This window comes from Phocoena sinus, chromosome 6, assembly GCF_008692025.1.
Source record: "Phocoena sinus isolate mPhoSin1 chromosome 6, mPhoSin1.pri, whole genome shotgun sequence".
NCBI lineage: Eukaryota > Metazoa > Chordata > Mammalia > Artiodactyla > Phocoenidae > Phocoena > Phocoena sinus.
Window position 1 is genome coordinate 45,550,154 of NC_045768.1, and position 13,697 is coordinate 45,563,850.

General features: G+C 39.9%; 1 protein-coding gene and 1 long non-coding RNA gene across 2 annotated transcripts in view; one reads left to right on the forward strand and one right to left on the reverse strand.

Moving 5' to 3' along the window:
- RORB (RAR related orphan receptor B) overlaps positions 1–13,697 on the reverse strand; it is a 189,562-nt gene that overhangs the window by 11,513 nt on the left and 164,352 nt on the right. Inside the window, exons 5-9 of the mRNA XM_032636244.1 lie at positions 9,487–9,608; positions 7,731–7,863; positions 4,761–4,868; positions 3,143–3,253; positions 74–186 (exon numbers count right to left, since the gene is read on the reverse strand). Of these exons, the coding sequence (XP_032492135.1) occupies positions 74–186; positions 3,143–3,253; positions 4,761–4,868; positions 7,731–7,863; positions 9,487–9,608 (587 nt within the window). The remainder of the gene's footprint in view (positions 1–73; positions 187–3,142; positions 3,254–4,760; positions 4,869–7,730; positions 7,864–9,486; positions 9,609–13,697) is intronic.
- LOC116756047 lies at positions 68–8,397 on the forward strand. The gene is made up of 3 exons (XR_004350513.1): positions 68–940; positions 1,560–1,662; positions 8,301–8,397. It is a non-coding gene; the product is annotated as an uncharacterized LOC116756047 (long non-coding RNA).

Sequence of the window (13,697 nt, forward strand, 5' to 3'; positions counted from 1 at the left end):
GTCCCCTGCTTTATGTGACTAGGCCTCTTCAGCTCACCGGGCTGTTTCAGTGACATTGGGTCTGAGGACCTACCTTTGCCAAGGTCTCATCATCCAGGTGATTCTTCTGAATCACATGTTGAAGTGCAAAATAAATTTTTTCCTGAAGCTTCTGGACCTTCCTTGGTTCTATCAGCCAGGCTCGGTCTGACAAAGGGAAAGAATGGGTAAGGAGCGGACAGAACGTAAGCTTTGTTGTATTTCACCTACATACATATAAGTGCTGAGTACCAGACCCATTTCAAGTTAGTTCCAAATTGCTTCTGAAGACATGTCATTATTTTTCTAGAACAAATATTTTATAAGCAATTCTATGATGACAGTAATGTATAATACATTGACATACAGAATCAGGGTGGAGGTAAAGACACAATGGTTCAGAGAAACTCCATGTGTCTTATTGTCTGTGACAATTTACATCTCTTACTCTTTCTCTGGACATACGCTTAGATTTTCTTTCAAAGTTTACGTTAATGATTTGTGAAGAAATGAATTATAGAAGTGAAGAAAACCTATTGTAAAGGAGTGTTTTTGGAATTCAGAATCTCCCTTCCCTTTTATAAGCTAAGTTATAATTTATATAGCATCAACATGAATCAATTAAAAAATTTAATCCTGAGTCCTCTTTTTCTATATTGAATTTAATAGATAGGATAATCCCTCCTTTCCTTTAGCCTTTCCCACTTTCTTTTTTCTTTCCTCCCTCCCTCCCTCTCTTTTGTTCCCTGCTTCCGTCCTTCCTTTCTTCCTAGACGCTTTATACCGTGGTGACAAAATTCAGCCCAGTGTCAACGCCTAAGGTTGAAACTTCAATGAAGAGACACCTAGAGTCTCCAAATTCTGAACAAATACTCATGGAAAAGAACTTGGACATGATCCTTCTGAACACAGTTCAGGTCAGGTGAGAAACTCGATTCTGTAATCCTAGACAGGGCCAGGACAAGACTAGCCAACAGTTAAGCAAACCCTTACGTAAGTGAGCACAAAAGCCTTCAGTGACAATTGTCAATCAGAATACATTAAGTTCCCCTGCCTCTCCCTTCCCTAAACTATCTGGAGCTGAATAGACAGTAACTATTATGGCAAGAACTTGGGCGGAAGGGTGGGGTCTGGCATGCGATGGAGCCTACACAGGCTGGAATACTGTCTTTCCTCCCTTTTTGAATATGGCACTAGGCCAGGGTGGCAAACAAGGTATCTTGGAGTTGCAGAAGCCTCTGAGTGTGGGTCTGTGACCGGGGCTGGAAGATTCCCCACTGGGTAGAATAAGCTAAATAACATGCTTCCAAACTCCGTGGAGTTTGATGGCTTTAGCATTTCTTCCTAGAAAAAGGCTCATAGTTCAGCTGATTTCTAACTCATAAGCAGCAGGCTTGCCTTCCAACTGGGGCAGTTATCTTCATGGATTGTTTAGATTTGATATGCCATGTCTTAAGTATTTGCTGCTGGGAATTTACTGACTTGTCACACGCATACCTACGAGGACAGTGACTTTTGTAATGCTTCCTTTGATTAAGCAGGAACCAGAGTGAAACCAGCTCCCTCATCATGGACTCAACGGCTTAGAACTGATCTTCACCTGAACTGTAATCAATGGGAGCAATCAAATGCAATGAGAAAACGGTAGGAGGAAGATTATTTGGCAAGTGGTTGCTACCAGAAATAAATATTGCTTGTCACTTCTTCCATTTATCTTTGTGCTGCCAAGTCTGGGAAACTTTCTAGGGTTTAAAAAAAAAAAAACAGAAAAGAAAAAGGAAAAAGCCTGGAGGAACAGCTTGATTTTAGACAGAGCCACAAAAGAAACTGTTAGTAATGATATGCCAGTTGATAACTAATTTCCATTTTTGATAAAGTAGTTAAATAAAAAACAGAAGCAGATTTTAAAAATCCCCATAAAATAAGTAAATAAAGCCTAACAGATACAAAGTGTAAAGGCCGTATTATGGGTAGACATAGCTAGAGTGACATGTCAACAGGGCCCATCACAGGGAAGATTAATTTCTTCCAGCCTCACTGAAAAATATGTTAGGTATAAGAAAAGATCAAGTCTCTAGAGATAAACGGGTTATAGAAGGAATGAGTCTCTTGACCATAAAAATGACCAGGAATGTGTCTTTCTTTTCATAGAGAACTGTCAATAAAACCGCTATTCCTTGACCCCCAAATCTAACTGAACAGATGACTGAATGAGCAACTCTGACTTTTCATTCTGGTTGAGCCATGCATTTATTAGGATTCCATACATTTTCAAGCCAGCATATACTTTTAAAAAGAATTTTAATGGCTATAGTGCTATTTGATCTATAAATGTCATACCATACCTTCTTTGAAAACTATTTGCTGTTTACTGCATTTCAGAGCTAGACGAGGTGTTTATTATTATGAAGCTCAACCCTCTTACTTTACAGGTGAGGAAACTGAGGCTCTGAGGGGTCAAATGTTTAAGGTCACACACATACCTGGTGACAGAGCCTGTCCTAGAATGTCTACCACCACATCGGAGATTCTTCCTTTACCAGTCTTTAGTAAGAGCCATTTTTTTCCTCTGCTGTCCTTACCTCCTTTTAAAGCTTCTAATATTGCATAAAAAAAGAAGAGGCATTTGCCTGAAGTGAGAACGCCAACATTAATTTGGATAGAAAAACCGACGAAAGAGATATTTAAAGAGGAGAAAATGTATGTTTTACTTTTTTTTAGTCTCTATGCTGGCTTGTTCATTCAGGTATATTTCTACTAAGTCTCGCCTAACTGGACATTTTTGTCTATGTCCTTTATTCTTAAAATCAAAATAGAACTTAGTTATAACTCAGGCCACTATTTGTCTTCATTTATCTGTTAAGAAATGATCATGCTTTTCTGAATCTGGAGTCACCCTTACCACACATCCTACTCTTGCATTTGGGACAAAACTGATATTTAAATTAACCTGAGGCTACTTTTCTTTGAATTGTCCAAAAATATCACAAGCTTGCTAAAGAAAATATAGTTCTTTTAAAGTTTCTTCAGAGCACCTTGGCTTAGGTAGATGCAATTCATGTTAAAGATAGCAAAACAGTTTTTTTTTTTTTTTTTAAAAAGTAAGGACCTCAGACCTCCCTACCTGGAGATATCAGAACAGCAGATGAGAACAAAGCAATCTCTTCTTCAGTCAGCTGCAAGGAACACAAATTCTTTGCAAAGTCAAATGCTTCATTCACTAGGTCATCAGAACCTATAAAAGAAGGCAAATTAAATGAAAATACTTGAACAGAATGGGACAATAGTAAGAAAAGTCCCATAATCAAGAAGTTATTCAAGGAGTTGCATACTAGGCACACAGAAAAAATATTTCTAAGTTCCTGACCATAACAAATGATTTAGTGGTAATTATAGAATGAGAAAATTGGGCAACATCTTGACCAGGTAATGAAAGTCAACATTACCAATGAGGGGCAGATAGAAATGGTTTGCACCCATTGTAATACCCAACTGGGAATATATAACCCCAATCTAATCTTGTAAGTTTGAAATTAGCTCCAACTAAAAAATTTTAAATTAGTGATTTGGGGATCCTTTAGCACAGACATAGCATTCATAGAAAACCTAAAACATGTATAATGGGCCAAGGGGCTGTCAGTCTTAGTGGCACTTATAGGATGTCACTGGCAATGTAGGATGTCCAGGGGCCTCAAGCTAAGCGAATGGAGATGAAGTGACTTTCAATTTCCTGGAAATTCGATTGAGAAGCAAACATTCATTTATGTTTACCTTCTAATGAATGACTCGCAGGTCGGTTGCTTAGCCATTGTGAATTCTGGCAAAATAATGCTTCATCCCTACACGGATCCTTGGTAAATGTTTATTTTATGAAGCTGGAAATATACCCAAGTTGCTTGCCAAGGTTTTCCCTCCTTTCTTGAAAATCTAGCCTTGGAGATGCCATGGATGTATATCAGCTGCAGGAGGGAAACACTGCCGGCCCCGATGGATTTGCCATTGGCTACCAGATCAACTGACAGCACAAAAGGTGAAAGGGCAGTGGCCTTCTTTGATGTCCATGGGCAGGATATGGAACAAATGGCACTGTCAATTGTTAAAACCTTTCCTGGCACCAGCCCATCTTTGCTAACGTTCTTATCCATGCCGTGCACTGATGACTGGATGTGAATGACACACTTGCAGAGACTGGCTCTGTCCTGCCCTCCCACAAGAATGGTCTGGGGATCATTTTGGGCTGGTTGGCAGCCACGCTATCTGTGCTCCCAGAACTTCATGAATTAACAGGGAGAAAGTCACTACCCTGGGTTCGAAACAAATGAAAGAGCTCCTCTTTTAAGCATCTTAACTAATGATTATAAATTTGCATGAGACACTTAAGAGGTCACCCATGGACCACCAGTGGTCTACATAATATTCTTTGTGAAGCAGTAAGCTAGAAGGTGAAAGAAAAGCTGATCCTACAAAGAATGCCTAGAATGCATCCCAGTTCTTTACAATCAGTTTTTGTTGATTTCTGAATGAAGCATGTTCGTGTCAACAGGGTCCACGTTTCTTTCCTTCCTTTTACATTTGGAGGCACAACTGTAAAATCAGAGGAGTTAGATGAAACACTGCAGGCTCCCCTAGTCCAGCCCTTATTGAATAATGAGATACTAAGTCATGTTAGAGAATCAAGGCATTTCTTTTAGTGGAGAAACTGGTGGTAGTTAATAGAATTGTGTCATCAAAGGTGAACTCACCTAAGGCCTTGAACATTTGCATTCCTCCATATTTTCCTTCAAACAGAACAGTGTTGTTTAATGGGTTGAAGGCACGGCACATTCTCACTAAAACCACTTCCAAGCAACCTATGAGAAAAAAATTTCAAATGTGTATATGTATATAAAGAGGCTACTACTGCATATAGGTCAAGAGACTTTAAAAAACTTTAAAACACACACATAGACACATAGACACACACATGCAGAAACACCTCAAGAGTCCTTCCCAGGTAAAAAAGAACTATGTTAGAAATAAAGCTCTCTTGAAGTCTATGTGAGGGATTAAAGATAAAATACACTTTAAAGGTGACTAAAATGAAGGGCAAAAACATTTTCTTCAGACTCCCCCCCCCCCCCCCCCCCCCCCCGTTTTTGACTGATAATGAAGTTAGTTTCAACTCTTGAATTCACCGGTGATCGTAAGTGGCCCAGAAAGGAGATTTGCAGCAGGCAAGTACAGTCTGTTAACTTCTGTAGAAGTTTTGCTGTTGGGGAAACCTGTTCTCTGCTTCAGTTTTTAACACACTCCATGTATATTTCTGCATACGATGACTTCAATAGGGACACCTTCAGGATGTTTCTTGAGGGTACCATTTATGTCCTGGTATCTTTGAAATGAGGGTTTCTTGGTCAAATAAGTTTTGGCAAAAGGCTGAACATTATCCACTCCAGGGAGTTATAAGCAACATTCACAGGTCAAAGGCTGCTGAAGTCCCAACATGAAGGAGTTTGTTCAACCCTGATGGACCTAGCATTTCTGAGTTCTCTGTTAGCCCAGTGGTGCCAGGACCTTCGTCTGCAGCCATAGGCAACTGTGGTTATTGTATTCACTGTTATATCTCCATCACCTAGAAGAGTCCCTGGCACATAGTGGGTGCTTAATAAATATTTATTAAATGAATTAGTTCACTACCTTTGTTTTTCCCTCTGAACATTTACTGACATCCTGAGCAAGTACTGCAAAGTTTCTCCACATTTTGGAGAAATGGGCTTTTGCCCCACAGTGTGTTGGAAGGTGACACCCAGGCTCAGAAGTCAGAAATTTGCATGAGAACATCATATAGATGGTTTGGCTACACCCATGTTGTACCCAACTGTACCCCTGGTGCCTTTCTTAATGCTGCCATGTATATTTATGTCTGTGTTTTATTTCTTTGTTCTGCTGATGTATCTGCTTTCCCTCATATGTCACCTTAGCATAGAGGCTTACGCATAAGAAGGAATCTGCAAATATTAATTGAAATAATGCTTTTCTGAGAAAAACAATAATAGGTACCATTTATTCACTATCTACAATATGGAAGGCAGGTCCCTTGACCCCTTACATTCTTCTACATTCCATGTCTCCTACCCTTAAACCCAGGTGGGCCTACATGACTGCCTTGACTAACAGGTGCAGTGGAAGTAACCCTATGGGACTTCTGAAGCTAAGTCAGAAAAATGCTACACACTTCTGCCTTGCTCTCTTGAAATGCTAACTTTCGAAACCTAGCCACCATGCTGTGAGAACGTCCAAGCAGTCTGTGCAGGGTAGGAACTGAGGCCCCCCTGAGCCCAAAGCCTTGTCTGAACTCCAGGCTGTCAACCAGCACGAACTGCCAGCCGTGAACACGAGCCAGTGCGCAAGTGGGTCCTCCTGCCCGCAGTCAGGCTGCCTCAGGGAACGCCACAAGCCGTCCCTTGCTAAGCCCCGCTCAACCTGTAGCTTTGGAAGCAAAATAAATGATTATCGTTGCGTGAACTAAGTTTTGGGATTGTTTTTATCCAAGTGGGTCCTCCTGCCCGCAGTCAGGCTGCCTCAGTGAACACCACAAGCCGTCCCTCGCTAAGCCCCGCTCAACCTGTAGCTTTGGAAGCAAAATAAATGATTATCGTGTGTAAACTAAGTTTTGGGATTGTTTTTATCCAGCAGCTAATACAGCAGGTTCATGTTTGAGTCAAGATTTGCACCAACCTTAATCATTTGGTAACGAAGCAGCAGCAACTTAGAATAATTCTTTTGTTCGGCTCAAGTTCAAAAGGCAGCTTTTCTCCACACCTCTTTTTGTACAGTAGAGACTAACACAACATTGTAAAGCAACTATACTCCAATAAAAATTAATTAAAAAAAATGAGCCAGCTTTGCCAGATACTGGCTACGTGGTATTGAACACAGCCCTTCACTTCCCTGAATCTTTGCTTCCTCTTCTATACGATGGAAATAATTACTGAGCACACGAGATTAAAAGAGATGTCACAGGTAAACATAAACATATATATATATGTTATTGCATATATATAAATTATGTTATTATTATTTGCTATAGCCCAGGACCATGAAGGTTCACATGAACACCATAGTGGTTCTTATTTTCTATTTTCAAAGGGGGCCAAAAAAGACAAATACATTTTTTTTCCTGTTTGGATAATGGCAGCTGCAAAGTCAATCATGTGCAAAGTTTTCTGAGTTGCTTCCTAAGTGACAGTGTGTGTGTCAGAGAGTGTGAGGGAGAAGTGGGAGGAAGGATTAGAGCAGAGTGAGTTTCTCCCGGTGTATTCTGGCTGCAGGCTATCCTCATTAAAATGACTGGAAATGACCACAGAGGCAGAGCTCAGCTAGCCTGGATTTTTTTCCCCCCAACAGAAGGCAAGTAGTACATTTTAGAGCCAGCTCAGCAATTCAGCCACCTTGACACGCTAATTACTAGCACTGCCTGTCAAGCTGGGTATCTCAACCTCCACAATTAATAGCTCCACTTTCAATAAGCAAAATTGTATTTGACTTCAAAGGGGAACTGAATGACTATCAGGGCATTTTTATTATTGAGAGTTTCCTTTGGGAGTTGGCTGACAGCGTGGGTGGTAAAAATGAGCTACACGTCGGATGGAGGATTTTCTAGAACTAACAGCAAGCTAAGGGTCAACCACCTCCGGGTCTAAAATACGCCCCCCATGAATTTTCTTGCTTACCTGACTTCAGAAGTAGGATTTGATCATTTTGACAGAGTTCCATGAAGCCTGTTATTCGCTTTGCAAACTCTACCACATATTGGATGGCATGAGTGATCTGGATGGCACATTGCTGCCACAGTGCTTCCCTGGACTTCAAGAGAGAAAACACAGAATGTACATGGAGCAAAGAACAACTTGGAGACTCAGTGAAATACTCAAGGTTGCCCTAACTGGCGCTTACCTGTCACTTGGGGTCCATGGTAGGAATTTAGCCACCTTTAGAAGAGAGGCAATATTTTCTAAGATATTCCTTTGACCTCTTTGAACCTTGATACACCACAATTATCAAAGTAATGAGGCTAAAATAATGGAAATATTGCAATAGTACAAAAAGATAGGCATTTATAGTTTCTTTATTCTTTTGCCTCCTCCTCACCTAAACAAACTCAAGCTCTTAGTCTATTTTGTAAAGTCAAACTCTTACACTGAGGAATAGCAATTTCATTCACAGGCTTCCAAAAAATTATTTCCACGTGTACCTGACAGACACTAAGTCTGTAATATTTTTATGTTGTGTTCTTTTCCCAGAACTTATGGAGACTGCTTTTTGGTACAAAAAAAATTCAAGGGGGCTTCCCTGGTGGCGCAGTGGTTGAGAGTCCGCCTGCCGATGCAGGGGACGCGGGTTCGTGCCCCGGTCCGGGAAGATCCCACATGCCGCGGAGCGGCTGGGCCCGAGAGCCATGGCCGCCGAGCCTGCGCATCCGGAGCCTGCGCGTCCGGAGCCTGTGCTCCGCAACGGGAGAGGCCACAGCAGTGAGAGGCCTGTGTACCGCAAAAAAAAAAAAAAAAAAAATTCAAGGGAAAAGACATCAAATCAAATCACTCTCTTAAGTAATATAGAACTCCGGAAATGTATTTTGATCCTTGGGTTATTTTCTTTGGAATGGGAAACATAAATCCAAGTTATGTGTTAATTCTGTTTTTTATTGACCATAACAATACCTATGCTTTTGTCTCCTTATTTATATAAAAGTGGTAAGATTTAATTATTCCACTGGAGAAAAATCAGTATGTTGTAGTCATATATTTATATATAGACACATTTATATATTTTATTAAAATTTCATTTACCAGTAGGTTTTGTGATTGTGGATCTCAATCCTGTAGAAAATTTATGTGAGTCAAAACAACAACAACAAAAACAGCAACAAATTTCTTCTCTTAAAGCCTTCTCTAATGGACACAAAAATAATCAAAATAATAATAATAACAGTAAAAATGTAGGGTGAGTTGTCCCTTTTTCCTCTGGTCCTTTTTAAACATGTAGGGCAAGAAGAAACATTCAGAATGCTTTGTTGCATATCTTTGTAGTGTAAGTTTGCAGCTATTATTCCTGCTATGACTTTTTCAATTGCTCCTATTCCTTGCCTGGCTGCAAGAAACCACTATGAGATGTCCTAAAATCACAGTCTGATGTGGGCACAGTCTCCCCAGTCACTCAAATAGGGCAGTGGTTTTCAATCGGGGTCGTTTTGCCCCCCAGGGAACATTTGGCAACATCTGGAGACATTTGGGTTGTCACAACTACGGGTGAGGGGATGCTACTGGCACCTAGTGGGTAGAGACCAAGGATGATGCTAAACATCCTACAATGTGCAGGACAGTCCTTACAGCAAAGAATCGTCCAGTCTGAAATGTCAACAGTGCAGAGGTTGAAAAAGCCAGAAACAGAGAAATCACAGAAAAACTTTCCTGTAGTTTCCCAGAGTACCTTGCTTTGATACGCTTTAATTTCTTCATATGTGTGGATCTGCCATGCCAGCTGGTGTAGCTCCTCCATGGTGTACTGACATGTCTCCAGATGGGACTTAATGATGTTCTGCGCAATTCGATCTATGAGAAAGAATATCAGTTTGAGGGTTTGTGAATAAAATCCCACTCTGCGGAAAGAAACCTGCTGTTAATGTGTTTCCTGTAGGAATGCCTTTTGGAGATACTCCAATTGTATGAGCATGTCTTTAACATTACTATCTATTTAAAAATCTCCAAACTCTTTACTGCTTTTTTTCAATTTTCAGTCTTTTTATCAAAATTAACTGCCTTTTCCTCCTCATTTTGGTCACAAAACTGGGGTCTTAACGTTGTAAAGTGTTCAAATAGATATTTATTTTTTAAATAAATACAAATTACCATGTACCATGTTTCTTGATTTTTGGCCTGAAAGTCCACTCACAGTCTTGTAACACTTGTCACACCGTAACAGTCAGTGTAAACTCCAAAAACTTTAAAATATTTGGAAAATCACTAGATCCCCAGTGTTTATCTCAGAAAGGAGGAATTGAAATATAAATGTTTTGCGTATATTTTAAAAAGGGAGGATTAAACAATAATCTAAAAAAATAGTTTTCTATAGTGGAAAGAGAAGAGAATGGGGGCACAGGGATAGAAGCCAGACTTCTCTGATGGTATTATTTTTGTAGATGTTACTTTGGAACCACGTAGATATCTTCCATAAATACTGTGAGAGGGAGATGAAATGATATGGACTCATGAGGTGATAATTTTGAAGCTGGGTCATGAGGGCCCTTATATTCTTCTTTCAAATTTTTCATAAGATAAAATTTTTCCCTGAAAAAGTTAAAAAAGAGGAAATGGTTTTATTCATTAAAAAATGTAGAAATAAATACAATCAATTTTGGGGGCCCATTTATTCCAAATGGGTTGTATTTAGTATTGTATCTTAAATATCGATTATTTGGGGTTTCGAGGTATGGAAGTTGAGTAATAGAACCAGACATAAGAGCTCTCCTTAACAACCTGCAGGGAGTCCCCCGAAGTTGGATAGAGCTGGCAGAAGGTCCCCTCATAATCCCCCCTCTGCTATTGGAACATGTGAAGGTGACATCTTGGAATTCTGTACTTAGGAATTCTGTAAGTGGGATATGAGTAGAATGAAGATGACCAAATTTTCTGCCTGGTAACTGTTCTTGGCTCATATAGAAATGGAGTTTTTCTTGTGTTTCAGGTGGTGCCATTTTAAATGCAATTTCTGTTCTTTCTAAATAGCAATATTTCATTTCTCCAGGATAATTCTCAAAGCAGTACTCAGGTACCGTTTTCTTTTTTTACCTTGCTAAGCTTCTGGTGTATATGGAGTGAAATAAATTGAGTTTTAGTAACGTAGAGAATAAAAAATGTAAGCTTAAGCTTCTAATGCACCTTCGAAATAAAAAAATCTCGTATATCCATTGCCTGGAACATTGTAAACACTGAATAAATGGTAGTCACGATTGTCATTATTAGGACATTCTACATAGTTTTTCATCAGGGAAGGAATCTGACCACCCAGTGGAGATGAAACGGAGCTATTTAATTTTGGAATCAGTGCTACTGAAGGAAGATATTTCGATATTTATTAAAGTTGTTCAATCAGAACTATAAACTGATGGATGTAGAAGATGCTACAAAATGCTAACTTATGATTATGGCTATGCTCTATTGGATTCAGCATTGAGCATTTCTAGACTTTCATTGCTTATCATGCTATAAAAATCCTTTCTTTAAAAAATCCTATATTCAAAAATTTATTGAACGTCCTCCTATGTTGTAAAAAAGGGCAGGAAATATTCTATACATCATATTAAAATAGATTGGTATGTCATGGTTCATCATTTTTCAATTTCATTTGGGCAGTCTAATTACTTAGACTCTTAAAAGAACATATCTATTCCTCAGTAGGTATATAATGAAAACATAAGATTTTTATGGCTCTATAGTTTTCAAACATTTATCTTCTTGGTGTAGTCTGTTTTCATTTTCAAAGATATACCGATTTGTCAGTAATTTACAGGCTTCAGGGTTTATAAGCAAAATTATAATTGCACTCAAAATTGCACTATGAAAAACTTTTTATCTGTTCCTTTACAATATCTCCTGAAAATTGCTGGCCAAGGTTTAAGAATTCCCTGGCCTTCTGCCACCAAAGTTTAGCGTTCTTTGGGGTATGAGGAGTGGGCATAATAAACATGTGGGCAGATTAAGCAAAATTGAAAGTTAAATCCACATGGATGCTTTAGGACTCAGCTCAGATGGCCATTCCTCGAGAAGGTTTCCCTGCTTCCCAGTGTCCCACGTAGAAGGGCCAGCTGCCATTACACTTTAATTCCACCCCCCAGCTGAACCTTTATTCCAGTCAGACTCCCACTGTGCTTATTTGCGTGGATGTTTCTATACCCTTCAAGATTGTGAGTTCTTCAAGAGATGGACTGCAGAACCCAGCACAGTGCCTTCATATATTCATTCACATGTTCACAAATACTTTTTGAGAAGCTATTATATACCAAGTTAAGGTACAGAGTTTAAAAAAGGACATTTTCTTTTTTTAACAGGATCTTATAATAATATCATGTCATATCATGACGTAACAAATGCCCTGAGTTATTGTGGAAGCCCAAAGAAGAAAGTAACTAACTCAGTCAGAGGGAGGCAGAAAACTATCCACAGAGAAGATACCTGTTGACCTGGGTCTGAGCAGGAATTTGTCACATGAAGAGAAAGACGGACATCAGGTAGAGGGGATGATGGAAAGGCACAGAGAAAACTAGCTCTGAGCTAGATAACTGCTGACATTAAACTGTACATCTTTACAATCCTTACCTTTTACAAACAATTTCCCTTTGAGGAAAAAAGTGAGGTTCAGAAAGGGTGAGTGACTTTAGACCCATTTTTACAGAGCTAATAAATGGCGTTGAAATCAGCTCTGTCTTTCCCAGCAAAAAGTCTGTAGTGTTTGCAATACAGAGTGCATTGAAGAGATGGGGACAAAGAGACTAGGGATAGACACTGTGACTGGAGATGGAACAGCTGCATAAGCATGGCCATGGAGTTTGGATTTTACCTTGTAGGCGATTAAGAGCTAGTGGAAGCCGCGAAGCAGGAGAGTGACGTGGTCAATTTTTTGTTTTAAAAGGGTGATACTGGCCATGGCAAAGAAGATGAGATGGCATTAAGGAGTAAGTGAGATTAATCAGGCTGTCGTGAAAAATACAGACAAGATATGAGGAGCTTCTAGAACAGGTGAGAATGACAGTCAGAGTGGAGAGGCTAGATTCAGGACAATTCTGAAGGAGGATGCATAGGACCAGCAGGGTGTGTGTGTGTGTGTGTGTGTGTGTGTGTGTGTGTGTGTGTGTGTGTGTGTGTGTGTGTGTGTGTGTGTGTGTGTGTGAGAGAGAGAGAGAGAGAGAGAGAGAGAGAATTAAATATAGTAGGTACTCAGCCAATGTTGAGTTAGTAAAGATAATGTTGAAAATATCCATCCATCCATTCGTCCCCTCGTTTTCTGCTTTATTTGACAAAGGATTTTAGAAAGCTAAGACTGACCCTTTGTTTGATGATCTTAAAGCCTAAGCACTCATGATGGCTTTAACATTAAACATGGGCAATTATTTCCCATACTCTTGTGGTGAGAAGTAAAAGGCAAATCTCTTTTTGACATAAGACATATATCAATGAAAGCTAAGACACAGCCGCAGCAGTAGCAGGAGCGATCCTTCTCCACTTCCTTTCACGGGTCTGCAGTGCAAAGGTGAGCCACGTGCAAAAACCGGCTTGACCCTCTCAAGGCTCAGGCCGGGGGTGGGGGTGGGGTCAATAAACCACACGGTAAAGCTAGACTTGGTCCCTCGGGAGCGAGGCCTGAAGGCTCATTCTGTCGATTAGAAAGATGCATGAACATCAGAGGAGATGGTCTGCTTGGACTGAGAGTCTGCAGTTGTGAAAAGGGGAGAAGGATTTAAAAAGAAGGGACAAAAGGGAGAGACAATGAATACAGTATGCAGAGTTCCTGCTGGGAGCCAAAGGAACTTTCAAGAGTCCTTGCCTGGAAAAATAGAAAAGGTAATAGTAAACGCTGTCATCTCTAGGGACCAACCACATGAGAAAGTCCAGACAAAAAGACTGAGGTAAAAGAGCAGGGGATCT